The 25,956-nt window shown below is 47.3% G+C and overlaps 1 protein-coding gene across 1 annotated transcript in view; it reads left to right on the top strand.

Moving 5' to 3' along the window:
• The window catches only part of NIN (ninein), a 59,026-nt gene that overhangs the window by 22,540 nt on the left and 10,530 nt on the right, over positions 1–25,956 (top strand). Inside the window, exons 6-27 of the mRNA XM_041410427.1 lie at positions 1,306–1,493; positions 2,529–2,675; positions 3,585–3,752; positions 5,371–5,507; positions 6,586–6,726; positions 7,420–7,594; positions 8,166–8,276; positions 9,036–9,125; positions 10,671–10,824; positions 11,152–11,273; positions 11,527–12,053; positions 12,744–14,744; positions 15,928–16,053; positions 16,878–16,947; positions 17,657–17,872; positions 18,183–18,296; positions 19,460–19,582; positions 20,110–20,223; positions 21,169–21,315; positions 22,080–22,241; positions 22,805–22,954; positions 23,488–23,586. Of these exons, the coding sequence (XP_041266361.1) occupies positions 1,306–1,493; positions 2,529–2,675; positions 3,585–3,752; positions 5,371–5,507; positions 6,586–6,726; positions 7,420–7,594; positions 8,166–8,276; positions 9,036–9,125; positions 10,671–10,824; positions 11,152–11,273; positions 11,527–12,053; positions 12,744–14,744; positions 15,928–16,053; positions 16,878–16,947; positions 17,657–17,872; positions 18,183–18,296; positions 19,460–19,582; positions 20,110–20,223; positions 21,169–21,315; positions 22,080–22,241; positions 22,805–22,954; positions 23,488–23,586 (5,282 nt within the window). The remainder of the gene's footprint in view (positions 1–1,305; positions 1,494–2,528; positions 2,676–3,584; positions 3,753–5,370; positions 5,508–6,585; positions 6,727–7,419; positions 7,595–8,165; positions 8,277–9,035; positions 9,126–10,670; positions 10,825–11,151; positions 11,274–11,526; positions 12,054–12,743; positions 14,745–15,927; positions 16,054–16,877; positions 16,948–17,656; positions 17,873–18,182; positions 18,297–19,459; positions 19,583–20,109; positions 20,224–21,168; positions 21,316–22,079; positions 22,242–22,804; positions 22,955–23,487; positions 23,587–25,956) is intronic.

A 25,956-nucleotide genomic window follows, 5' to 3' on the forward strand; every position in this document is an offset into this window, starting at 1 on the left:
AGAGAGCAGCACCTGGGTTGCTTGTTTCATTTCAGCTTTGAGGAGGGATCAGGGGAGCACGTGGAGAGGGGCTCTGGGTGTGTGGAGCATCCCAGAGCTTGGGGAGGTGCAGCTGGGGCATCCCCCAAGCTGGGGATGAAAGTTAAGGTGGGGCACATCTTGTGCCGTACCCCCTGTGTCCTCTTCATCCTGCTGTGGGTGTTCCTGTCTCCCTGAGCCCTGTCCTGCTCCCCACTCCTGCCCCGGGGGGCTCTGGCTGTAGTGGAGCCTGGTGGGCACTAGATGTCAGCAGGGACCAGTCATTAAAAGTTCCCTAATTGTCACAGAATTATAAATTCCTGGAATGGTTTGGAAGGGACCTTAAAGCTCATCCAGTCCCATTCCTGGAATGGTTTGGAAGAGAACTTAAAGCTCATCCAGTCCCACCCCTCCATGGGCAGGGACACCTTCTACCATCCCAGGGTGCTCCAAGCCCTGTCCAGCCTGGCCTTGGGCACTGCCAGGGATGGGAAATTTCTCTGGCCAGCCTGTGCCAGTGTTTTACCATCTTCATCATCAAAAAACGTCCTTTTAATTACATCAGCACCTCTCCCGCATTTCAGCTGCTGTCTAACTCCTTCCCCATCCAAAGAGGCCAGCTTTTTTCTCCTAAAGCTGCTTTTCCAGCTCCAGGAGGTGGCCTTGCAGCTCCCCTGATCCCATAATAGCCCAGGGGAGGAGGAGGGGTGCCTTTCCCAACTATGCCAGCAGCTGGGGAAGCTCTGCTGCTCTTCCCTGGCCACCAGCTCATGATGGCCATCAGACTCATCCACATTCCCAAAGATCCTCCTGGCCACAGCCCCAGCTGCTGTGCCTGGTCAGGCATGGGAGTGCCCATCCCTGGAGGGATGAGGAGCTGTGTGGATGTGGCACTTGGGGACATGGATCAGGGGTGGCCTTGGCCGTGCTGGGGAACAGCTGGACTCCATGGCCTTGGAGGTTTTTTCCCAACAATTCCAACACTTGTTCCAGAGGTTTATTTCAGCAATTCCATGATCCTCTGGCCACGAGGCTCCTTCCCCTGGTGGCAAAGTGAGTGAAATGCTGAGCAGAACCTCCTGCCAGAGTCTGATACTGCTGGGACCAGTGTCCACATCCTGAAACCCAAAGTGGGCTCTGAGTAGGATGAACCCAGACAAGTGATCCCTTGGGATCTGCAGAGCTGGGAAGGAGCTCTGCCCACTGCAGCAGCAGCTCCCCTGTGGGGTGCAGAACCCCCAGATCTGCTCCTCACTCCAGACACCGGAGCAATGTCCCCCATTCCAGGACAGCTGCGCTTCTGGAACCCAGACGACCTGAACGCCTCCCCTGGTGCCTCACCGAGCCCAGACTGGATCGAGGAGAAGCTTCAGGAGGTCTGTGAGCACCTGGGCATCACCAGGGACGGCCACCTGAACAGGAAGAAGCTGGTTTCCATCTGTGAGCAGCACGGGCTGCACGCGGCGGCCGGGGAGGTGAGCGACCCACCCCACCACTGCCCCTGCCTGGGCTTAGTGTGGGCCCCCAAAATCCCTCCTGGGCTTCACCACAAGCACAGGTGGATGCTTGGAAAGGGGTTTCCAGCTCCAGCTGCTGGTTCTCCAGCGAGGTTTTTGGTCCCAGACCATCAGGCTGCTGCAGGAGGAGGCACTGCCAGGCTGAGCCGTGGCGTGCGTCTCTCCTCACGCAATCACTGGGGGATCTGGAATTTAAAAGCGTGGCTTGGATTCCAAGCATGTCTCCTTAATCCTGGGAGTTTTCTAGCTAGACAGCAAATATGGGTTAAATATTCATAGGTGGTTGCTTTTGGCTTTGTGAAGGCCTGTGGGTGTTTCTGTCCTGCAGCGAGAGCCCACGAGAAAATGGAATCTTTAACAAAAAAAAAAAGCTCTTGTCAACTTAGGATTTAGTTTTATTAAAAAAGTCAGATTTTTTTTGCATCTTAAGATAACATGGCTTGTATTAATTTCCTCCACAAAACAAGTTCCTGAGCCAGGTATTCCTTTGCAGCATCCACAATGAAATGTTTTCAGGGCATTAAGGCAGAAAATGGAAAAGATAAACTGTAGACAAAGAAATAGTGAGGGACTAATCTGAACATCTCCAGTCCTGCTTTTGAGAGAGCAGCATGTCCTGAAGCATCAAACAGATTTATGATAACCTTGCAGTGTCTTAGGGGTTATTTTTTGCCTGGTCACTTCCAGCTGCTCAGGGTTTGGCATCTGTCTCAGTACCTCAAGCTGAATTCCTGAGGTCACATTGGCTCAGGAGCAGAATGAAATGAGGTGTTTTCTTTTCCTGCTGCCTCATTAAACAGCAGCTCCAAGATGACCAGGAGCTTTTCTTCGTGGTGTATGTGTGCCTGCAGCTTTCCACATGGAAAATATGGAAATGTGCTGGGTTGATGTAGCAGGTAGCTCTTGCTTTGCTCTTTTTGGAGCCTTGGGAATAGAATGTTTGCTCTGTGCCAGATTCTTTCGCCCTTTTACATGATTTCTGTCTCCTTGCAGGTGCTTGAAGAGGTGCTCCATAACCTGGAGCAAGATGGGACCATGAGCATCGAGGATTTCTTTTATGGCTTGTTTAGAAATGGGAAATCTCTCACCCCTTCAGCCTCTACTCCGTACCGGCAGCTGAAACGCCACCTCTCCATGCAGGTGAGGAAGTGAGAGGTGAATCCTGGGGTAAAAGGAGCAGGAGAATTCCTGAACAGTTCCCACCCAGCCTGTCTCCTCCTCTTCCTCAGTGTTTGTCCCTGCAGGGGCAGCTGTGAGGCAGGAGCTGGTGGCACTGAGCTGTGGCATACCCTGCTCCAAAAGCAGATTTCAAATTCTCGCTCAGAAAAAAACTCTTTTGGGGGAGACAAAACACAGAACACCCTCATGGGAAAGGGGACACTGCTCCCCTTTGAAGTTTTGTGGCTTGGAGACAGCTCTGGCAACCTGTGGAGTGCAGTGGTAGAACCTTGTAGAATTCCAGGGGGGTTTGTGTTGGAAGGGACCTTAAAGCTCATGCCATGGGCAGGGGAACCTTCCACTATCCCAGTGTACTCCAAAGTCCATCCAGCCTGGCCTGGAACACTTCCAGGATGGGGCATCCAGTATAAACTGGTGCAGGGGGAAGCACTGCCTGGGATAGGCTGGGGGAATGCAGGTCCCACTTCTCTACTCCAACTTCTGCTTTTTTTCTGAGAGAATTTGAAATCTGCTCTCTGTCTTTGCCTGGAAGCTGAAGGCTCTACCCAAACCACTCTACAAATGCTCCCTGCAGCCGTTTTAGGGAAAGTGACATTCCAAACCAAAAATGAACAGTGGAAAACCCTTCTGGAGCAATGAGGCCAGCTCTGAAACCCTGCTCCTCCTGGGATTTGTTTTAAATCCCGAGTGCCTGCTTGTGCCGTGAGGTCGGCAGCGACGCTCCCACCGGGTTTTGCTCGGCAGCGAGGAAAAACAGAGCTTAATCCTTAATCTCTGGAGCAGTGCCTAGGGAAATTCCATTGATAGAGCCCTGTGGGCACTGCCTTTGCCCTGTCACACCCTCCTCATCATCCTCATCCTCTCTGGCAGTCCTTCGACGAGAGCGGCAGGCGCACGACCACCCCCTCGGCCATGCCCAGCACCATCGGCTTCTCCCTCTTCTCCAGCCTGGATGATGGGATGGGCTATGGCTGTGTGGAGGGGGTCCTGGACTGCTGGCACCAGGAGGGCATAGAGAACAGCCAGGAGATCCTGAAGGTAACCCCCAGCTGCATCCCACCCCTGGTTTTATGTGTATTTCTTTCTCCCTGTGTCGGACGCGGAGTTATTTTTTTCCTTTCCAAAGTCCCTGGTTTTTCCCCTTTTAAAACTTCCCACAGAGGAGCTGTGGTTGTTCTATCCCTGGAAGTGTTCAAGGCCAAGTTGGACACGGCTTGGAGCAGCCTGGACTAGTGGAAGGTGTCCCTGCCCATGGCATGGGGTGGAACTGGATGATCATTAAGGTCTGTTCCAACCCAAACCATTCTATAATTCTAGAAAAATTCCCAGTGCTAGTGACAAGAGTTTTGGGAAATTTCCAATAATTTCCTTTATGGTGCATCCCGTTTTATCACTTTTAATGATAAAAATGCACTCTGATTTCCAGCATAGCTTGAAGAGGTCACCTACATTTGTTAGGAAGCAATTTAATTCCTTTTCTTCCCTGAATAGCTGCACCTGCAAACCTCTCAGCACTGGGGTGACTTGAATTATTGCTTGTGCTGAGGTGGAGCACAGCACTTGAAACCCTGCCCAGTCCTCAGTGTTCCATTAGACAGAGTGAAAGGGTGATGGGGATGAAATCAGGTACCTGAATAAATCCATCCCTGTCCATCTCATTAGAAGCTGTGGGTGGGAGAAGATAATTTCATGTGGCCATCACTGGATTCCCAACAAGATGACTGTGGTTCTTCTGGATTTTAAATATCCATGTAGGTAGAGAAGAGCCAGGCTGGAATAGCCATGGCTCAGGATTTAAAATTCACTCATCACCTTGCACTGTTTGAGAGGGTGGGACCACCTTCACCAGATTTGTGTGGCCACCTTCACTTTGTTGCTTTCCACTGGAAAATTGCTTTGTGCTGGTGTCACTGGGCTGGTTTCTCCAGTGTCTGCAGCGTTTCAGCCCCACCACAAGTGCCTTGCTTTGTGCTCCTGCAGGGTTAGGTTAAATCATTTAGGTTGGAAAAGTCCAGCTGTCAGCTCAGCCCTTGCTCACCACTGAGCCCCATCCCCACGTGCCACATCCATATGGGTTTGGAACACTTCCAGGGAAAGAAAAGGCCTTTCTTCAAGGCTTGGAGCAGCCTGGGATGGTAGAAGGTTTCCCTGCCCATGGCAGGGGTCTGGATGACCTTTAATGCCCCTTCCAACCCAAACCATTCTGGGATTTTACAAAATTCCAAGCTGATGATAACTTGCTTTCTGAGGGGTGGGATCCTCACACCAAATCCCTCCTGCAGGGCTGCCTCTGTGCTGCCTCTGTTTTGTTTGACACGAGCATCCCCAGCCACCTCCTCGCAGCAGCCGATCCCTGCAGAGTCCAGTCTCGTTAGATCCTGCAGGGAATCAGTGCAATTCATCAGTCCTGGCCTTAATTTCCTGTTGGTCTTGCAGCACAACCAGGACACTTCCCCTCTCCACAGCTGGCAGCAGCTCTGTTGGAGGGAGCTGGCAGAGATGTCTGGTTCATTGCCCTCGGGGCGTTTGTGACAGATTAATTAGCCAGCAAAGATCTCTTCTGAGCCTGCTCGTTCTCTCCTGTCAATCCCTGCAGAAATGTCTCCAGGCTCCTGCAGGAAGCTCATTCCACTCAAAGGATTTGTTGTTTCCACAGGCTCTGGACTTCAGCTTGGATGGGAAGGTGAACCTGACGGAGCTGACGCTGGCGCTGGAGAACGAGCTCCTGATCACCAAGAATGGGGTGCACCAGGCAGCCCTGGCCAGCTTCAAAACAGAGATCAGGCACTTGATGTGAGTCACAGGGATGGCTGGAGGTGCTTCCCCCTGCTCTGCTCGGCCAGGCAGGAGCTGAGGGAGCAGCTGAGGTGTGGTGGTGCTCCCAGGGACACTGGGGTGGCACTGGAAGGCTCAGTTCTCTGTTGGAGCACTCAGACTTCCAGCTGTCCTTGTTTTGCCTGGGAAAAACACTGAAACCTCCAAGGATTGCAGAAAAATGTGGTTAAAAATTAAAAATGGAGGCAGCAGGCTGTTCCCAGTCTGGGAGTGGTCACTGCTGTCCACAGTGGTCATTGATGGCCGAGGAATGCACAGCTCAGGGCAGAGGCTGCTGGAGGTTCAGTACCTTTAATCCAAACTGATTTGGGGCATTGCAGAGGTTCTCTCGTGTGATAGATGTGGAGGTGAGGCACAAACCCACTGTAAATCCCAATGTTTTCCCTTTGAAAGTCACCACAGTTTGACTTTGTGCTGGACTCGCTGTGCAGGTTCCTCTATTGAAAAAAGAAGCTACAGGGAGAGCTCAGAGCCCCTTCCAGTGCCATAGGGGCTCCAAGAGAGCTGGAGAGGGACTGGGGACAAGGCATGGAGGGACAGGACACAGGGAATGGCTTCACTGCCAGAGGGCAGGGATGGATGGGAGATTGGGAAGGAATTCCTGGCTGGGAGGGGTGGGGAGGTCCTGGAATAGAATTCCCAGAGCAGCTGTGGCTGCCCCTGGATCTCTGGAAGTGTCCAAGGCCAGTCTGGACAGGGCTTGGAGCAGCCTGGGACAGTGGAAGGTGTCCCTGCCATGGCATGGGCTGGAATCAGAGGGTCTTGAAGGCTCCTTCCAACCCAAACCATTTCAGAATTTGAGCTGGGGAGCTGGACCACAGCTGAGGGTCTCAGGTGTTGAGGTCTCAGAATCTGTGGGGACACCAAGACATGTCCAGAGCTATTTGGGTGCAGGTTCAAATCCAGTGACATCAAATGCAGTTGATGAGACCCTTGGAGATCTTCCCAAGCTTCCTCTCTGATGTTCCAAATCCCCTTTTTGGGGGAGCAGTGGGGGCTGACCTAATGCAGGCTGGCTCTGCTCTGCCCTGCCCAGGGAGAGGTTTGACCAGGTGGCCAGGGAGAAGGAGAAGCTGCGGTCGGACCTGGAAAAGGCAGAGAAGCTGAAATCCCTGATGGCCTCGGAAGTGGACGATCACCACGCCGCCATCGAGCGCCGCAACGAGTACAACCTCAGGTGGGCATCACCCATCCCTCCTCCTGGGCTTGGTGGCCACCCAGCTTCACCCCCAGCAGTATTTGTCACCCTCCTCCTTGTGAGGGTACCAGCTGTGGGTTTCTCTGGGTCTGCTTGAAGGCACTTGAGGCAGTAGTTCATGTTAGGACTCAGGTGTTTATTATTTCTTGTCAGTAAAACTCTCACTGCTGTGAGTTCAGCAGCTTTTCATTAGAAGGCACAAGTTGGCCAACAATCTCTTGTCACAAGGTCTTTTAAGACTAAACTATCCAATTAAGAACTGATGCCTGGATTATTTTCCCTTTTAACCCAATGATTGATCCCAAAGAGCCCCCAGTGTGGACTTTTCTGCCCAATTCCAAAATGCCACCCAAACCCATGGAGAAGAAAGAAGCATGAAGAAGAAACCCAGGATGACACCCTGTGCCCTCCATCTTGCTTCCATCCACAACATACTAAAAATCCCCAAAACCTAAATTTCTCACCAAGTGATACACCTACACTACTGTCTATAATCTATTGCACAGTTTTGTGGATTCTGGTCTATCTTGAAGTCTAGGAAACTTTCTCCATGAATGAGGGTGAAAGTCAGTGCTCCCCTGGGGGCCAGGACACCCCAGAGCAGACAGAGAAATATTCCCAGTGCCTTGGGCTTCCACACTTCCTCTAAGGAGCTCCTGTCCCCCTTGGCAGGAAGCTGGATGAGGAGTACAAGGAGAGAATTGCAGCTCTGAAGAACGAGCTGCGCAGAGAGCGGGAGCAGATCCTGCAGCAGGCCAACAAACAGAGGCTGGAGCTGGAGCAGGAGATTGAGAAGCTGAAAACAGATGAGAACTACATCCGGGACCGCCTGGGCCTGGCCCTGAAGGTAACAGGGACTAAACACAGCCAGGATTTCCCCCCAAAAAGCAGGAATATCCTGGCAGGGGGAGTGATTCGTGCAGTCTGTGTTGAAAGGATGAGTTCTGGGCTGTGTTTAGCTGGTCAGAAGTCACTTAAGCAGCAAGACAGGGGCATGTCCATGAGAATTGGTGTTTGGGGCACCTCAGTGGGTTGTTCCATGGATTCCTAACCTCCAGAGATTTCACATCTCTGCTGCCATCACGTGCAGAGTGTGTGTGTGCACAGCTCTCAGATGAGCTGTCAAGCCAGGAGATAAAACACCTTGATCAAGTTTTAAATCCTCTTTTAAAAACAAACCATCCAAAGCAAACTTGCTGTTAAGCCTTTTGATAATTTATCAAAAGTCCAGTGTTCACATTTGCTGTGGCAGGAGTGGGCTGTGTGTGGATAATAATAATGAATAATTCCTGTCATCACCTGAAGCTTGGAATAGTGTCATGCTGGACTGGGAGTTACCCTTATTTTGATGAGTTAACACATGCTGATTTTTCCTCCTCTGAGTGCTCATCTGCCGTGGGGTTTTTTGTTTGGCCCAGGAAAACAGCCGCCTGGAAAACGAGCTCCTGGAAACAGGAGAAAAACTGGCTGAGTGTGAAAGTCTGGCAAGCAAACTGCAGAGGAACTTGGAAAACGTCCTGGCTGAGAAGGTAAATCCCCCCTTTTCCCAGTGGGGTTTCAGAATGAAATAATTAAGTTGCTACATTCCAGCTGCCAGTTTAACTGATAGCCAGAGGCTTTTGGGGTCTCTATCCAGGCACAGCCTGCCTTGGTGACATGGACTGCCTTCCAGCTAAGGAAAATACAGATATTCCACCTTAGCTGTAATTTTATTCTAATTAAAGCAGGGAACTTTAGAATGAAGCAATCATCCTGCAGATCTGCAGGGATTTTTTTTTTTCCCCCCCCAGCACAGAGTTTTGGATGGGCCCAACTTGCAGGTCCTTTCAGGGAAGGTGATGCAGGAGGAGTGAGGTTTTACATGGCATCACTGCTGGAATTAGGTGAAAATGGAGATGAACAGCTGTTCATGGCTGTATTACATTAAACTTTCAGAATATCAGCTTCTCCAAAGATGTTTAAGTTTGTGCAGCCATAGCCTAGGTTTCATCATTGGGATTTCCAGCCTTCTTTAAAGCTTGGGATTATTCACCACACTGAGATGTGCATATGCTGAGGTAGAAAGCTGTGATCTGGAATCAGAATGAGCATGAGAGCTGTGCTAGGTGGCAGACAGGTTTTTTTTGGGAAAGTTACTCATTCCCTGCTAGGTGGAAAGCAGAGTTTCTTTATTTAAAATAAAAATCCAGAGTGGAGAAGAGGGAGTGCAGGGCTGCTTGGAAGGGTATCCAAGCTGTCCTGAGCAGCAGGGTGGGTGGGTAACTGGATATTCCACTCCTGTGTTGCAGTTTGGTGACCTGGATCCCACCAGTGCAGAGTTTTTCCTGCAGGAGGAGAGGCTGGCCCAGATGAGGAGCGAGTACGAGCAGCAGTGCAGGGTGAGTGGAGCTGACACCTGGCTCCTGTGTCCACAGGAACATCACAGACCCATTTAGGCTGAAAATCCCTCTCAGATGGAGCCCAGCCATTCCCCCTGCACTAAGCATCTCCCCAGGTGCCACATCCTCACTGCAAACAGCAGCAGGAGGCAGGTTGGAAATCTCTTCCCACAGAACCAGCTGGCTGAGCTAGGAGGGTGAGGTGATCCCAGGGTGGGCTGGGAGAGGGTCCATGGAGCCCTGTGAATTCACAGTTGCAGGAACTTAGAGGAGAAATAAGATACATCCACATTTTGCTGGTTTTCAGACCAGAAATATTTTTTTTAAATAAACCTGAGAATAGAAAGTTTGCTTTCTCTTCTGTCTTGTGTACTTAAAAGACTTTAAGGTGAGCCTGCTGGTTTTCTATTTACACATCAACTTTCTGATGTCTGCAGAGGTACCAGCTCATCTGTTGCCCAGAGAAGCTCTGGCTGCCTCTGGATCCCTGTGAGTGTCCAAGGCTGGGCTGGATGGAGCTTGGAGCAGCCTGGGACAGTGGCAGTGGTGGAATGGGATGAGCTTTGGAATCCCTTCCAACCCAAACCATTTTGTGGTTCTGTGATCTGTTCTGCAGGTTTATTTCAATAAAAGGCTGCCTTTGCTGTTGGGTTGGAAACAGCACAGCAGCTCTCTTAGGAAGCTGCAGTTTAAAAGCAAAAATTGTCTAGAAATGGGAGTTGAATCTATACTTCTCAATATGCAGCTGATTTTTCTACTTTTGAGGGTGGCAGATATAAGTCAGCACTCAAGGTTCACTTCCTGGGCCTTTTAGACCTGCAGGATTTTGTGTTTGCACATTCAGGGAGTTGTTTTCCTCAATAACTGCTGTTCCTGGAGTGGAGTGCACAGCTCTTGGCACAAACCCCTGGGATGTTCCTCTGGCAGGCAGGAGGAAGGACCAGATGGTGAATGCAATAATGAGGGGATCTCTTTCCTAATTTGATCTTTTGCTTCTGATTTGATTTTTCAAGGAGGTGGTGTTTGAGGAGGCATTTCCCAAGTGTTTGAAAATGCTACTAAAGCTGCTTTTTAATAAAAGGTCACAGGAAGAAGGAATAAAGGGAAAGCTCCTGGAGCTCCTGTTAACACCTTCACCTTTGAGAACTTGGTATTGTAGAATCCTCAGAGAATCCCAGAACAGTTTGGATTGGAAGGAACCTTAAAATCCATCTTTTTCCACCTCTTGCCATGGGCAGGATCACCTTCCACCATCCCAGGTGGCTCCAAGCCCTGTCCAGCCTGGCCTTGGGCACTTCCAGGGATCCAGGGGCAGCCACAGCTGCTCTGGGAATTCTATTCCAGGACCTCCCCACCCTCCCAGCCAGGAATTCCTTCCCAATCTCCCATCCATCCCTGCCCTCTGCCCTTGTTTGGCTGTGGCACTATGTTTCTTGCCAAGTCTTTGCTATAATTCTCACCTCAGTGTCCTGTGGTGGGACTGGGTCGGTGCTCAGCAGCCTTGGTTGCTTTTCCCTCAGCTTTTTTTGTTGCCCTCTCTCCCAGGAGCTGCAGGACCAGATTGATGAGCTGCACTCAGAGCTGCAGGAGTACCGTGCCCAAGGCAAAGTGCTCAGGCCTGCCCTGAAAAATTCCTTGTCAGAGGAGTTTGACATTGACGTGAAGAGTCATGGCACCAGCGGGATCGAGCCTGACCAAGGTAAAAAATCCCTCCTGTAGGGCTGAGGTCTGGGCTGCAGGTGTTTATAACCTCTTAGAGGTCATTCTGTGAAAACTTTCCCAGTGAGACTTGGTCACCACCTCTGATTTGGTGTTTAATGTTAATTTGGACCATGACTGCTGAACCGAATGTAAAGCTGAAATTGAAGTTTGCAGTTCCTTGGCTGTGCTTGTGATGGGAGTTTGAGAGCTGCCAAACAAATTTAAATTGATGAAGTGATTCTGTTGAGAATTGTATCTATTTATGTATTGTATAATTAATGTTTTTATTGTTATATGAATTATTACTTGATTATTTTTTCTAAAGGACTCGGTTCAGAAGACTGCAACCCATTAAATATGAGCATAGAGGCAGAAATGGCCATTGAGCAGATGAAGGAGCAACACCACAGGGATCTGCATCACCTCAAACAGGAGCTTGAAGACACAGTAAGTGTTGGAATGAGATGGTCTTTAAGGCCCCTTCCCACCCAAACCAATTTGGGATTCTGTGATTCCAGTAAGAAATAAAGCTGAGCTCTTATGCATTCTTTCCAGGGAAATTAATATAAGATGTGCTGAAGTGTAAACCAAAATATTCAGTGGAGTGGATATACAAAACTAGATGGAAATATTGATGAAAATATCCCTGTAGAATATTCTGTGGAAAGTGAATTAATCCATCCCATTTTCCCTCCTGTAGGTGAGCCATTATGAAAAGCAGCTGGATGAGACAAAAGCCCACTGGGAAAAGGAGCAAGAGGATATGAGGCAGAAGTATGCTGAGGAGATGAATGTCATGGAAAAGCAGATCACTGGCCTCAAAAATCAAATAGCAGAGCTGCAGGGCGAGGCAGCAGCGCTCAGAGAGCAGCAGGAGAAGCTCGACTGCAAACACAAGGAGGAGAAAAACAAATTGCAGGTGCATTTTGATGAGGAGAAAGCCAATCTGCAGGAACTGCTGAGGCAGGAGCATGAAGATGATGTCAGGGCCAGACTGGAGCAGGTGAATGAGGAGTTCAGGCAAGAACGGGAGGAGCTGATCCAGAAGAGTGTCTGGGTGGAAGAGAAGATGAGAGCTGTGGTGCAGGCTCTGCAGGAGGAGAAGGGGGAGCTGGAACGGGGCTTCCACGAGCAGCTGAAGAGGCTGGCAGAGGTGCATGCCCTGGAGAAGGAGGAGCTCCAGGAAGAGCTGCTGAGGAAGCACCAGCAGGAGCTGGAGGAGGAAAGGTGAGTGTCACCTTTGTGGGGTGTCACCTCTGGTGGGGACAGTGCTGGAGCGTGGTGACCGGGGTGAACCTAGTGCAGAAACGCTTCCCTGCTGGGGAATTCCAAGTGTCCTGCTCTGTTCCACAGCACTGGGCTGTGCTCTCCAGGGTTTTTTCTCTTCTGACCTTTCTCAAGCAGATCTTTAGGTTCATTTTTAGCTCGCCCAGAGGCAGCAGTTGTGTTAAAGCATAACCAGGCGTGATTAACTCGAGCTCTGTTCAGGATCCCTGTGCTCCACAAATTCTTTTTAAACTCTGGATTTTCAGGGTTCTTTGCTGAAGGAGGAAAGGGGTGGCTGGGATGTGCTTTTAGCCAACATGGAGTGTCAAAAGAAACTGAAGCCACCCTGGGGTGAGGGGGGTGAGAGCATCTGCCCTCCCAAAATCTGAGCACAGGAACTGAAGGGCACGTATTGCACATGAAACCTTTTCTGAGGACATTTCATGAGTTGTTGCACTTTTCCAAGGCAGCTTTTCTTTTTGAGGTTCCACCACATTGCCTCCAATTTAACTTACAGCTCCCAGAAACACCCATCCAATAGTCAGTGGATAAAAAAAAAAAAAAGTACATTTCCAACTTGTTTTATTCAGCCTAAAAAGCCAGTTTAATCTCTGAGGTAGTTTAGTAATATCTTATGTTAACCATGTCTAGGAAAAAAATGGCAAGTGACTATAACAGAAGAGCATCTCATGCAGAAACTCAGTTTTCTGTGGACACACAAACACTTGTGAATAAATATGAAGAAACCTTGCAGAGTCTGGAAGGACGTTACCAGCGAGAGCTGCAGGAGCTTGCTGAGCAGCAGAGAGAGGAGAAATCCCAGTGGGAGTTTGAAAGGGATGAAATTGCTCAGGAGGCTGCTGAAGCCCACGAGCAGCTGAAGGAAAGCTTGGCAAGTGAGAAGGCTGTTTGTTCTGCCCTGAGCCAGGAGAAGGATCTCCTGGAGAAAAACTTCAAGGAAGAAGTGAACAAGCTGGTGTGCGAGAGGGAGCAGCTGGAGAAGGAGCTGAGAGAGCTGAGGAATGCTGCCCAGGAGCAAGAGGAAAAGATGAAGGAGAAAATAAAACAGCTCCAAAATGACCATGAAAAAGAGCTAAAGGAGAAAGATGAACAAATAACCACAGTGGAGCAAAATGGGAAACTGTTTAGGGAAAAGCTGGAGAGACTGGACAGTGAGTATAAGCGAGAGAAAGAAGAGCTCAATTCCAAACTTCTTGCTTTGGAGAGTTTAAACAGAGACATTTGTGAGAGAGCAGAGACAGAAAAGGCTGAGCTGGGTTTGGAAGTCTCAGACCTCCGGGGGAAAATACAGAAATTGCAGTGGGAAACACGGAGTTTTTCTGCCCTGCAGAGCCACTACAGGGTCCTGGAGAGTGAGTATGCAAAAGCCAAGAGCCAGATCGCTGCTTTTCCTGGTGCAGCTCCTCTGGGAGAGGATGGGGATGTTCTCCAACACCTGCAGAAGGTGCACGAGCAGGCAGTGAAGGAGAATGTCAGGATGGCTGCCCAGATCCTGAGGCTGCAGCACCGGCTGGAAGCAGCAGAGCAGGAGCTGCCACCTCCCAGCCCCAGCTGCTCCCAGTCTGGCTCAGAGCCGGAGGAAATAGATCCCACTTTTGAAGGGTTGCCCAGTGATTGTCAAGATGTGGCCGTGGGAGCAGATTTCAGTGTCCTTCCGCCTCTGGAGGCCGACACTACGGACCTGGAAGAAATGTCGGAGATGGATTGGGATTTGGAGGAGGGATGTGTGAAAGCCAGGGCTGGCGGCCACCCTGAGGCACAGGGGTGTTGGATCCAGGGAAGTCAAGCGGCTCTGGATGCTGATGGCAACCAGGATTGTGACAAGAACCTTTCTTGGGTGCCTCTGCTGCCAAAAAAGAGAGATCTGGAGAAAGTTCCCAGGCCAAAAGCGCTGCACAACGATGTCAAACAGCAGAAGGTTCATCTGCCAAATCACAGAATAGCTCCCAAAAATAAAGGGGTTGTTTCTGATGCTTTGAAGATGCAGGTGGAGCTGGAGAGGGCTGAAGAACTGAGTGAAGACTCTCTCGTGCTGGATCACACTCCTGGGGCAGCAAATGGTGACCTGAAGAGCGTAATAGCTCAACTTTGGAAAAGGATGGAAGAGCTGGAAGACAGATCCATGGCACAGGCTGAACTTCTGTCGCTACAAGAAGAAATTCAGATAGAAAATGAGGATCTGAAGGCTGAAGTGATGCAGTTAATTGAAAAGAATGGAGTGCTGGAAGACAAGCTGCGCAGGCTGAGAAGCCTTTGTTGTGAACAAGAAGAAAACGAGGTGGAAAGCGTAAAGTTTGAAGAGGAGAACACCAAATTCCTCGTGGAAGAGAAAGGATTGGAAGATATTAAAGAATCGGAGGATGTCCAAGAACAAGATGCTCAAAGAAAATCAGCTGTGCCCAGTGACACGAGAGGTGGGAAGCTGGAAGAACACCTCACTGCATTCCCGGGCCAGCAGCACAAGGATCCCCAAAGCGCCAGCACCACGACACAAGTGGAAAAAGCAGGAATGAGGGAGCCCAACCCCCAGGTGAAGGAGAACACTGTGGGTCCCCCAGAGGAGAGGAGGGCAGTGACCCAGGGCTTGCAGAGCACGTGCACTGAGCTGCAGCAGAAGGTTGACCTGCTGAGGTAACGTAACGCGGCGTTAGCCACTAACCCAGCGCTGCCCTGGCCGCTCCTTTAACCACCCTAGTTTAACTCTGCTTTAACTCCGAGTAGCAAGCAGTGCCGTGGACTCCTAACTCCTCCAGTCGTGGATAAAAGCCCACTGGAACCAATAACTGTGTGTGACTTACTCCTCTCTGTGCCCACCACCTAAGCAGGAGCACCTGCCGGCTGTCCTGTGTGTGGATGTCACCGTCACCGTGTGTAGCTCGTCCTCCAGCACAAACCCATTGTATTTCCATGTCCAAAATCCATGGTAACACTTTCCAGAGTGCTTTGTAGCTTTTACTAATATTCGCTTCGCTCGGTTTGTTCCCTTCCAGAGCTGAATGTTGCTCGCAAGGCTAAAATTGCTCCTGTTTTTCCCTCAGTATTTCGGTGAACGCTGTAGAATTATGGTAATTTGAAACGCTAAAAGTGCTTCTATTTTTCTCAGTATTTAAGTTAATATTAGAGAATTATAGGGACTTTTTTCCCACTTAGGAACCCCTCAGGGGTGGGGTATGGTAAATATTTTATGAAAGATATATTCATTATATTATATTCATCATAGGTTTTACCTGCTTTTTTAAACTGCTGTATTCCAGCAAGGATTTCTTTTTTTATGCATAAAGTGGTTTAATTATTGTTCAGCACCGGCTTCCTGCAGGAAATTGTTCTTTCAGGTGTCCCACCACGGCTAAGTTATTTCTGTGCAGTCTCCTGAGGACAGAAAAGACACTTCCCAACTGTGCTGTTCCCAGAATTCTGAATTCCAGTTGGGGAAACAGCTCACTCTCCTGGCAATCTGCATATTGTGGTGTTCAGTTGTTATTTCTAGCTTAAGGACTGAAAAATATGTAAAATATTAGTGTGAAACTTTAGGTTTTAACTCACTTGAGCTGCTCAAAAACATGCCCCGAAAGCCCAGGTTTGTTTTTTGGGGTTTTTTTTTTGAAGTTTGTTGTAAAATTTTGGGGTTTTTTCAACAAACTGGGGAGCTCTCCTGCTGAATTCACGTAAAATATAAATACAGCATTTATACATAAAACAAGGCCAATTGTAGCTTTGTTTTTGAAGCATTACAGGTGGCTCTGACTAGTGGGACTTCTCCCTCTCCAGGTGTCCCACAGGAACTGTTCTCACTTGTCTCCTGTCTCTGGCACAGGTGTGAGGCCGAGAAGCTGCGCGAGGAAAACGCCGTCCTGAAAAACGAGGTGACTTTATTAAACGAGGAAGGGAGCGCTTCCAGCCTGAAACTGAGGGAGCTGAATGGGTCCAGGGAAGAAATGAGGTGAGAATTCCACGGGGAATGCAGCCTGTGATGCCTTCAGGCTGTTGTGTGGCTCAGCCACGATGGGTTCATCCCTTCTCTCCAAGCTCCTTCGTGTGTTAGGTGCTGTACAGATCCAAAATGGGGTTATTTCATGGTGCTGTTGGAAATCCAGCAGGTTGACAGGTTGTTCCTCATCCTTTTCCCTGCCCCAGCTTGTCCTGCCCATCCCCAGAGCCAGGCAGGGGTTTAGCTGTAGGCATTGAGGTGACCCAGTAACACGCACAGGACTTAGGAGCTGACCTGACGCAATTATTTGTGCTTCAGCAAAGGCAGGGAGAGGCTCTTATGACAGATTATTCCAGTGGTTGAGTCTTTGGCAAGTGCAGAGCCATCCCTGTTCCTGGGATTATTCTTCCCCTCAAGGAAAGACCCACTTGGGGCACCCTGAGAGGTTGAGCACTTGCCAAGCTGATGCAGAGATGGGATGGTGAGCAATAAATAAATAAATATCCACAACTACCATTTCTGGTGGTGTTTAAAAAAAAAAAAAACCTCATTTTTGGAATCATTAAGGTTGGAAAAGACCTCCAAGATCAAGTCCAGCCATTAACCCAGCAGTGCCCAGGCCACCACTGACCTGTGTCCCCAAGTGCCACATCCACATGGATTTTAAATCCCTCCAGGGGTGGGGACTCCACCACTGCCCTGGGCAGTGAAGAAATCTTTGCTAATACCTAATCTAAACTCCCCTGGCACAACTTGGTGATGTCCCCCAGTGCAATCTTGCAGTTGTGTACATTGATAATTGATTTGGGTGTTAATGAGCTTTCATTTTTCCATAGGCAGAAGATAGAGGCTGTGAGAAAGGAGAAAGTGGCTGTGCAGAAGATGGTGGACAACCTCAAAAAGCAGGTGTGTGGGCTGAGCCCAGAACCTTCTCTGTAGAAATCATCACTGCATCAAAGCTGTTCCTTGAACAGTCACAAAGACAGCAGAAAACGAGCACTTTATACATTTAAACATTTGATAACTGTTTGATTGCCTCTTTGGGGTTGATTTGAGGCTTGCTTGACTTGTTCATAAGACAGAAGCTGTAATTGTCCAGCTTACAGCCTTGAGAGCACTTTCCACAGTCAACCTGGAAAGTTTTTTTTCATAGAAATACAAAGTTTAAACCTTTTGGTTTGTAGTTTTTGTGCAATTCTCTGCAGTAGCCCCTGGGAAATGGAGATTGTGATTCAACCTCTTCTCATTTCCCAGCTGGCTTGGTCTAGGAATGCTGCCAGTTGTATCCATGTGGCTGCCACTTTGATTTTAGGGTGCCTTGTTATAATGGGTGAAATAGAAGGATTAATTACCTTTTACATCCATGTCATCTTGGTATTGCTTAGGACAATTCTTGCTCAGAATAGTCTGTTAGGATAACCCTCAAAATCCACGCCAGCATGGCAAAGAGTGCTGTGTGACTGATATGACTGGTCTCTAATTAAGGCCAATTATGACAAATTATTTGTTTGGAGTCACTGTCAGAGTGAGGGTTGTCAGATCTTTAATCACCTTAATAGAAAGGAAATATCCAAAATCTCATTCCTGGTGTAAAATCACTGCTGTCCCTGCTCAGGTGGCTGATCTGAAGACCAGGAACCAACAGCTGGACTCTGAAAACACAGAACTCAGCCAGAGGAACTCCAAAAACCAAGCAGATGTGCAGGATCTCAATCAACAGCTGGCAAGGGTGCTCAAGCAAAAGGAAAGGGAAGAGGGGAAGTGTACCCTGGAAGAATGGGAGAAGGAGAGGCTGCTGCTGAAAGAGGAGCTGGAAAACTCCAAAATCAAGGTACAGGATTTGGTAGGACTTCAGGGGCTTTGGAATTGGCATCCCTGTCCTGGGATGGGATTTCAAAGCTGAGCTTTGCTAAGTGCTGGCTTAAACACAGCAGCAGCCAAAAGCCAGGAGGGAAAAATGTGCAGGTTTGTCTTGAAAACCCAGCTTAGTGATGATGCCAAATATCTCCCTGCCCTTTCCAGCATGGCTGTTGTTCATGCAGTGCTATCTCAGCTTTATCCAGTGGCTGCAGCATCCTCTGTTTAAACTCTGCTCTGTGAGAGTCTCCTAAATTGAAATCTGAGCCTTTCATGTTTTGCAGTCATCAAATATGGTGTCGTCTTTGGAGATGGATTTGTCAAAAATGAAGGTTCAAGCTCATCTGCTGGAACAGGAGAACCACATCCTCAAGCAGGAGCTGGAGAAGACAAAACAGGTATGGCATGCTGTTGGCCAGAGGAGCTGTGGCTGTCCCTGGATCCCTGGAAGTGTCCAAGCACAGCTTGGAGCAAGCTGGGATAGTGGAAGGTGTCCCTGCTTTTTCCAGAGAAATTGGAACTTGACCTTTAAAGGTCCCTTCCAACCCAAACCCTTCTGGCATTCTGTTTGAGTGCCATCAGATTAATTTGCACCATCTCTTAATGGATGAAAATTAAGAGGTGGAAACAGTTGATTTCTTTAAAGAAAGGACATTCCCTTACATTTATGTATCTCCTCTTGAAAGAGTTTCCAGGTGCAACACACAATTGTTCAAACAAGGTCGGGTTCACTTAGACTTTGCCAAAAGATTTTTGGGGGTAGCGGATCTACAAAGAGAAGCCTTGGTCAAGATAAAGATTTAAAGCTCTAATTAAGGGATAGACAGGGCAAGTGGGATCCACAGGAGAACATTTCCCTCTTTAACTGGAGATAACCCATTTTAGCTCCATTTAAGGAGTCCTGTCAGGGAGAATTCCTGTTGCTAAACCCATCTGGAGATATGGGAGTCTCACAAGGTCTGAGGATAATTTCCTGGAGAGCTCAGTTATCTCCTGTACAAGCACAGTTCAATTGGCTGTAAAAGTATGCTAATAAACACAGATAATGAAGGCTTCAGATGAGTCAGTTCCCTGATTAGGGCTCCACAAAGTCATTTTCTGCACGGTGTAAAACACTCAGTGCTCAGGGTAGATAATGGTCTTAAAAAGCAAAAGCAGCTGAGGCCTATTCAGAAAGGAGTGGATTGTGGCTGGAGTGCAATTACAGGAGCTGGAATGAGGAAAGGCAGTGATAAAGCACTGGGGCAGTTGGGAAAAGGATTGGAAGTCAGCAGTGCAGTGCTTTTCCCTCTGTGTGTTTAACACACGCTGATTTCCGTGGGATATTGTGGAAAAATCCTTCCCTGTGAGGGTGGGGAGGGCCTGGCACAGGCTGTGGAAGTGTCCAAGGACACCTTGGGGCAACCTGGGATAGTGGGAGGTGTCCCTGCTTATTCCAGAGGGGGGTTGGAATGTGACCTTCAAAGGTCCCTTCCAACCCAAACCATTTTCATCCCCTGATTTTCATGCCCAATTCTGTGACAGCACAAAAATGGAACTCTGAGGGGTTTGTTTCCCACAGCTGCCCAGATGTCCTGATCTTGCTGACCTTCAAAATGAAGTTTCAAGTTTAATCACTAAAAATGAAAAGCTGCAGAAAGAGAAAGAAGCCCTGAGTGAGGAACTGAACAGATGCATTGATAAGGTAAGAGAGGACTGCAAATCCTCATCACTATGTGCTGTAAGAGGCTGTTAAAATTCCTATATCTGTATCACCACAACCTATAAAACTTCTCTGGATGCTTCTTCCCTTACCCTCAAGCCAGATAACTGCTTTATTGCCACTGCCTGGATTTTTTTTTTCCTAGCTGGTCTTAGAGAGGAAAGCTTCAATTCTGGAGCACGGCTTGACTGTAATTTGATGATGTAGAAAATTCCAAACGTTGCAAGGAAGAGAGGCCTGGATATAAATACTGCAGCAGGACAAGGGAGACAGTGTTCTTGGACTTTTATTGCATCTCTAACCTACTGTAACTCTGAACTGGAGCAGAGCAGTCTGCACACTGTAAATAATAATCCCATTGTGTGGAAATTTAGGGAGCTGAGGGGCTTTTTGCTGTCCTGCATTTTCCTTCTTTCCTGAGCTTTAACTCCCTCTAGGGTAACCCTTGAAGTGAAATGGAGTCAAAAACAAATTCCTGAGTGAGGATTCCTGGTGTGATCTCATTGCAGGTGGCTCAAGTCAGCTGCCTGGAGAATGCAATTGGCAGCTTGAAGCAGGAGCAGAAATCCTGGGAGCAGCAGAGTCAGGCACTGAAAGCACAGCTCAGCCTCTCCCAGGACAAGGTAGGAAACACTGATTTGTGTTCTAACCCTGACAAAGGCAGTTTGATCATCTTCTGTAGTGTTTTTTCTCATGAAAGCCCCTCCTGATGCCATGCAGCTGAGAATGGCTGCTTGAGGGGCTTTCAAAGTGAAGTTCTTAAAGGATAAAAGGAAACTTGTTTAACACAGGGAGGGATTTTTCTCTCTACAGCCAAGTCACTTTTGCCAGTTCTCTGTCTGGTGATTCCTAAAATGCTGCAGAGACTCTGCTGTTGCTCCTCTGTCCTGGTGCAGGCTCATCCTTCCCCAGAAAGGGATGGGATCAAGTGGTTCCCTGCTTGGCTGAGCATTCCTGGAGTAGGAAGAATTCCTGCCAGGAAGAATAAACAATTCAAGGGAAAGCTTCTTAACAGATATCTCAGGAAATGCTCAGGGCTGGAAGATGTTTCTGGTGAATGCAGCATTGTGGCTCTATTCAAAGTGGGTGGCTGTGAGCTTGGAACAGAAAATTGGAAAATCATTTGGAATTATGGAGTTTTAAGGATAGAAAATCCCTATAAAATAGTCCAAGCATTCCCCCAGCACTGCCCAGGCCACCACTGACCCGTGCCACATCCACCCAGCTTTTAAATCCCTTCAGGGATGGGGACTGCACCACTGCCCTGGGCAGCTGTGCCTATGCTCAAAAATCCTTTCCATGAGGAAATTTTCCCTAATATCCAATCTGAACCTCCTCTGACACACCCTGAGGCTGTTTCCTCATCCTGTCCCTTGTTCCCTGTGAGCAGAGCCTGACCCCTGTCAGGGACTTGTAGAGAGCAATAAACTCAATTAAACATTTTCAAAGGAGGAAATCAACATTTTAAACTTCACTCCTCCTATCAGAAATCCTAAATACCTGGGCTACTTGATCCACACAGGGGAGCTTGATCCACAAAAGCCAAGCTGTGCTCCTGCTCTTTCCAGGTTCAGAGCCTCAATGAAACTCTGCAGAGCACCAACCTCCAAATGTCCCGGCTGAAATCCGACCTGCAGCTGACACAGCAGGAGAAGGAAAGCCTGAAACAAGAAGTGATGGCATTGCACAAGCAGCTGCAGCACAGCAGTGACAAGGTAAAGGCTTCAGGCATCTCAGGAGGTTGCTGTGATTCTTGTGGATTGGATATAATGTGCAGGTTTTAAGCTGTTTTGTAAAAATTGTATTTTAAGTGTTGAACGTGGACAGGCAATGACCAGTCTCTGAGTCTCCATTCTTCCCTAAAAGAAACCTTTTGCCAATAAAACCCCCAAAGCTATGGACAATGCATTAATTTGCACCTATCAACTCTAAAAATTAAACCAGTCATTTGCAGAGGATCTAATTTTCAGTGCAGCTTGGGTTTGAAAGGTACAGAATTACCCCAACCTCTCAGCTAATGAGGATTTGTAACTGAAGGAGGCTGTAGACAGCAGTCCTGGGATTGCTGTTAGGAATTCAGTTACCAAGCTGGCTTGTTTGCCATGCAATTAAGGAATATTTAATGTCCACATGGAAAAGAGGCTGTTTCAGAATTGTACAACAAGAGCTAAATTACAGCTATTAGTACATAATATATAATACTGAGTTCTGTTTGGCTCTAAAGAGAGCATAAATTGCTTTTTTTGTGTTGCTGAACTCTTGTGCACACGGCTATTATCCATGATTTTACTAGAGGGAAGCACTTGGGATTTGCACATTGGATTTCTTAAGGGAAAACAGTGAGTGGGCTGGGAGGGAGATGGGAATGCTGCAACTTTGGAGCCTGCACTTACTGAAAATCCACCTAAAACCCACCTGAATAGAGCAAATGTCTGCTTCTTTGTTGAAGGCCTAACCCTGCAATTCTGTCTGTCTTAAGAACCGGGTTCTGGAAGTGGCTGTGCCTCCCTCAGGGCTGCAGGACCAGCAGGGGCCCATCCACTGGGATGAGCAGGAGCAGAGGCTGCTCAGGCAGGACAACGAGAGGCTGCAGAGGGAAGTGCAGAGCACAAAAACAGACCTGGCTCACTCCAGGGAAAAGGTAACCTGGGCAGGCTGGCAGATCACAGGAGGGCTGGGCTGGGAGCTCTGGAGGTCACTCAGAACCCTTTGCACAGATCACAACCCAAGCAGGGTTTGAATATCTGCAGAGAATGAGACTCCACAACACTCTCAGGATATTTCTTTTCTTTAAAAGACAATCCTGGTAATTCTTGTCCAAGATTTCAGTCCAACTCCAAGTTAACAAAAAGTTTCTTAGTATTCCTAATGCTCTTCTTGTGGAATTTCTTAGCTCACAGTATTAAGTGGATTATGGGGAGGACAAAGGGAAAGAAGGCCAAGATGTCAAAAATAACCCAGAGTTGCCCAGAGAAGCTGTGGCTGCCCTTTGATCCCTGGAAATGTCCAAGGCTAGCTTGGACAGAACTTGGAGCAGCCTGGGATAGTGGGAGGTGTCCCTGCCATGGCAGGGGTGGGATGGGTTGGGATTTAAAGGTATTTCCAACCCAAACCATTCTGGTATTCCAAAATCAACTGGTATTTTAGATAAACAGGAACTCTCTGGAACACCTTTTCCCATTTGTTCATCTCTGATCTCCTCAGATCCGACAGCTGGAATCCACAATCCTTTCCCTAAAGCACCAAAAGCATCAGAGCCAGGCAGGGATTGTCAAAGCCATAGAGCAGGAGAAGCTGAGCTTGAAGAGAGAGTGTGAGCAGCTTCAGAAGGAGTTGTCATCTGCAAACAGGAAGGTGAGTTTTGGGTGGCAAACACACAAATCAGTGCAGTAGTTTCCATCTCTCAGAAGCTCAAGGGATAAGCTGTGTTTGAAGTGTTGAACGTGGACTGGCAATGATCAGTCCCTCCCCTGAGTCTCCATTCTTCCCTAAAAGAAACATTTTGCCAACAAAACCCCCAGATCTGTGGACAATGCATTAATTTGCACCTATCAACTGTAAAAATTAAACCAGTCCTTGACAGAGGATCTAATTTTCAGTGCAACTTGGGTTTGAAAGGTACAGAATTACACCAGCCTCCCAGCTAAGATAACTTTCTTCTTCTGCTCTGAATTTTGTGCTCTTGGCCTCCCACAAATCTGTGTCTGAAGGAGCTCTCAGGGCTCTGTGCATCTGCTGTGAGACAGCTCGTGTAGCAAAGCACTTGTCCACATACTCCTGGTTTTTAGACTTGAGTTGTCTTGGTATCCAGTGGTTCATGAGAGGGGGAAAAACCAGATAAAATGAGAAATTGCTGCTTTTCTAAGGAAACTTTTTGTCTCTGACAGATCAGTCAGATGAATTCTCTTGAACGTGAACTGGAAACCAGCTCAGAAAATGAAGGGCTGAGAAAAAAGCAAGTCAAGCTGGATGATCAGTTAATGGAGGTACTTTGCAATCAGTGGGCCTTTATCCCTTTTATTAATTTTATTTTAAAACAACTTATGGAAGTGTAGCAACAGAAAATTAATTGAAGCTGGAAGAATTAACCTCTCCTCTTTCATTTCTGAAGCATGTTTTGTTTAGTCATAATTCACATATGCCTTCAGATAGAAAATCAAATAGCAAAGAAATTTGTTTCTGTACTTGAGGCAAGGCTGACACTTCCCTTTTCCTTCCTAAAACATGTCACCTCAAATTTCCTATCTAATATTTGTGTGATGCTGCTCTTAGTGTAGAAACCTCTTCTTATTTCCTCTGTGAATAATTTGCTGAATTTAAGCTTAATTTTATCTAAATAGTGAAAAAATAGCAATTTACACAGCTTACTGTTAATTTAAAGGCACAAGTGAAAACTTTAGTGGAGATTCTTCCAAAAGCTGCTGTAAAAGTTCTGCTGGAGATGGATCATCAAAGTTTAGGAGTCCTTGGTTATAGGAATGGGCAATTTAACTAAATTGTGTTTAGTGCATCCCATAAGGTCAGCCCAGACCTCCAAGCTCTCTCTCAGTAGTCTTGCCTAAATTTGATGTCCTGGATTTGAGTTTAAAACATAATAATAAAAAATAACCCCTGCAATTTTGACTTGTTCCATAAGTTAAAGCATCTTTTAGATGAGACTTCTATAACACTTCATAAATGGCTTCATGTTTCTCATCAAATGGGAGCCATTAGGCTGAAAATCCTATGTAATTGTAATAAAACTGTAAAAACCTAATTAGGAAAGATGAGATTTTGACAAGTTAATGAAAAGACTGTTTATACTCCCTGTGAATTTATTTATATAGTCTTAATTAAGCCTTGGGAAAATGCCAAACACTTAAACCCATAACCACCCAGCCTGGGATTGCCTTTTCTCCTGAAATGTGTATTTCAACCACGCAGGATTTTGTTCCTCCTGGTAACCTTTTCTCAGCAGGTGTGTACAACATTCACTCAGTGATTTGTGACTCCTAACTCTCTCTTTTGTGCCTGTTCTCCTTTTGTCCATGGCTAACCTGGCTAGAACTCAGTGGTTGGAGCTAGCAGAGAAGGGGGCAGTTCTCTCTCTGAAATAGTGTGTGAAGGTAGAGCAATCATTTTTCATGTACCCCCATAGCATGGAGAAAACACTCCTTCATATTTTTTTTTAATGGATTTATTTTCTTTTTATTCCATGCATCTCTCAAGTAAAGAAGCCACTATTCATTTCAGTGTCAATTTTGGACAGGTTCTTTGTGCTCTGTGTTGTGCAGTGTGGATCTGTACCCCGAGGAGCTGCCATGTTCCTAAGGGGTTGCCATGAAAGTGGGGAGAAATCACCCCATTGCTCCCAAAAGAATTAAAATTGGAAGTGGGAGAATGAAAAGTGGCTTCCTGCTACCCCACTGCCTGTGAGGCTTCAAGGTGTTTGCATATTTACCTCTGGTGCCTGCATGCTTTTCCACCAGACTGTCCAGTGTTTCCTCAAATTAATTAATTTCTGATCCCACTTGGCATCATCCTGGTAGTTTAGCAAGCTCATGATTGTTCCATTTTCTTCCACAGATGAATACAGCAGGGCTTTATTGTTTTCATTGTTGTTTCATTAGTAATTATTTTTAAGATGCTGTTAACACTAATTGACTGTTTCCTCATTAGTTACTCGTGTGCTTCACAACAAGACAGGAACCTGAAAGAAATCCCACCAACAGCTCATTATTTTCACTGTTTATATTGTCAGGAAAAGAACAGCTCCTTTACAAAGAGAACCCCTAAATAGCTTTAAAAAGCACAAATAGTTTTATTTTGAAGTATTTATAAATCTATTTTCCGTTTACCTGGACCAGCAGAGATAGGGATGGTAACAGAAGAGCTGCACCATTGTGAAAAATATTTACAGTTAGAGATGAAGTCAGTAACTGAAATATGATCCAAATTGATAATTTTGCCAGTGGTGAAAGGGAATTAAAATCAGTTGTGAAAGGAGAACTAAAATCACCAAGATAATCTTATACACCTTTTCCTGAGGGAACAGAGTAATGGTTTTAAGGCAACAGGATTTTATGGGAAGAAATTATTAATGCTACACAAATTCCAGCTGCAAATGAGTTTGTCTGAACCATCAGGGATTTTTACTGTCCAGTTCTGGTCCTTTTCAGGATAATTAACTCTTCCAACTGTAAGTTACTTACCTGGGTTTTGCTTTAGTCTGGATAAATTCTAAATTATTTCACCTGACTGTCTTAGCTCTGAATGTCTCCACAGTTAGGTGTGAATAAGAGGGAATATCTATAGGGTGTTATATACTGAATTTTGAAGGTAATAGCAGAGATAAATGTTCACTCTCCACCCTAAAG

The sequence above is a fragment of the Onychostruthus taczanowskii genome, unplaced genomic scaffold (assembly GCF_017590055.1).
Source record: "Onychostruthus taczanowskii isolate IOZ18803 unplaced genomic scaffold, ASM1759005v1 scaffold100, whole genome shotgun sequence".
NCBI classification, from domain to species: domain Eukaryota; kingdom Metazoa; phylum Chordata; class Aves; order Passeriformes; family Passeridae; genus Onychostruthus; species Onychostruthus taczanowskii.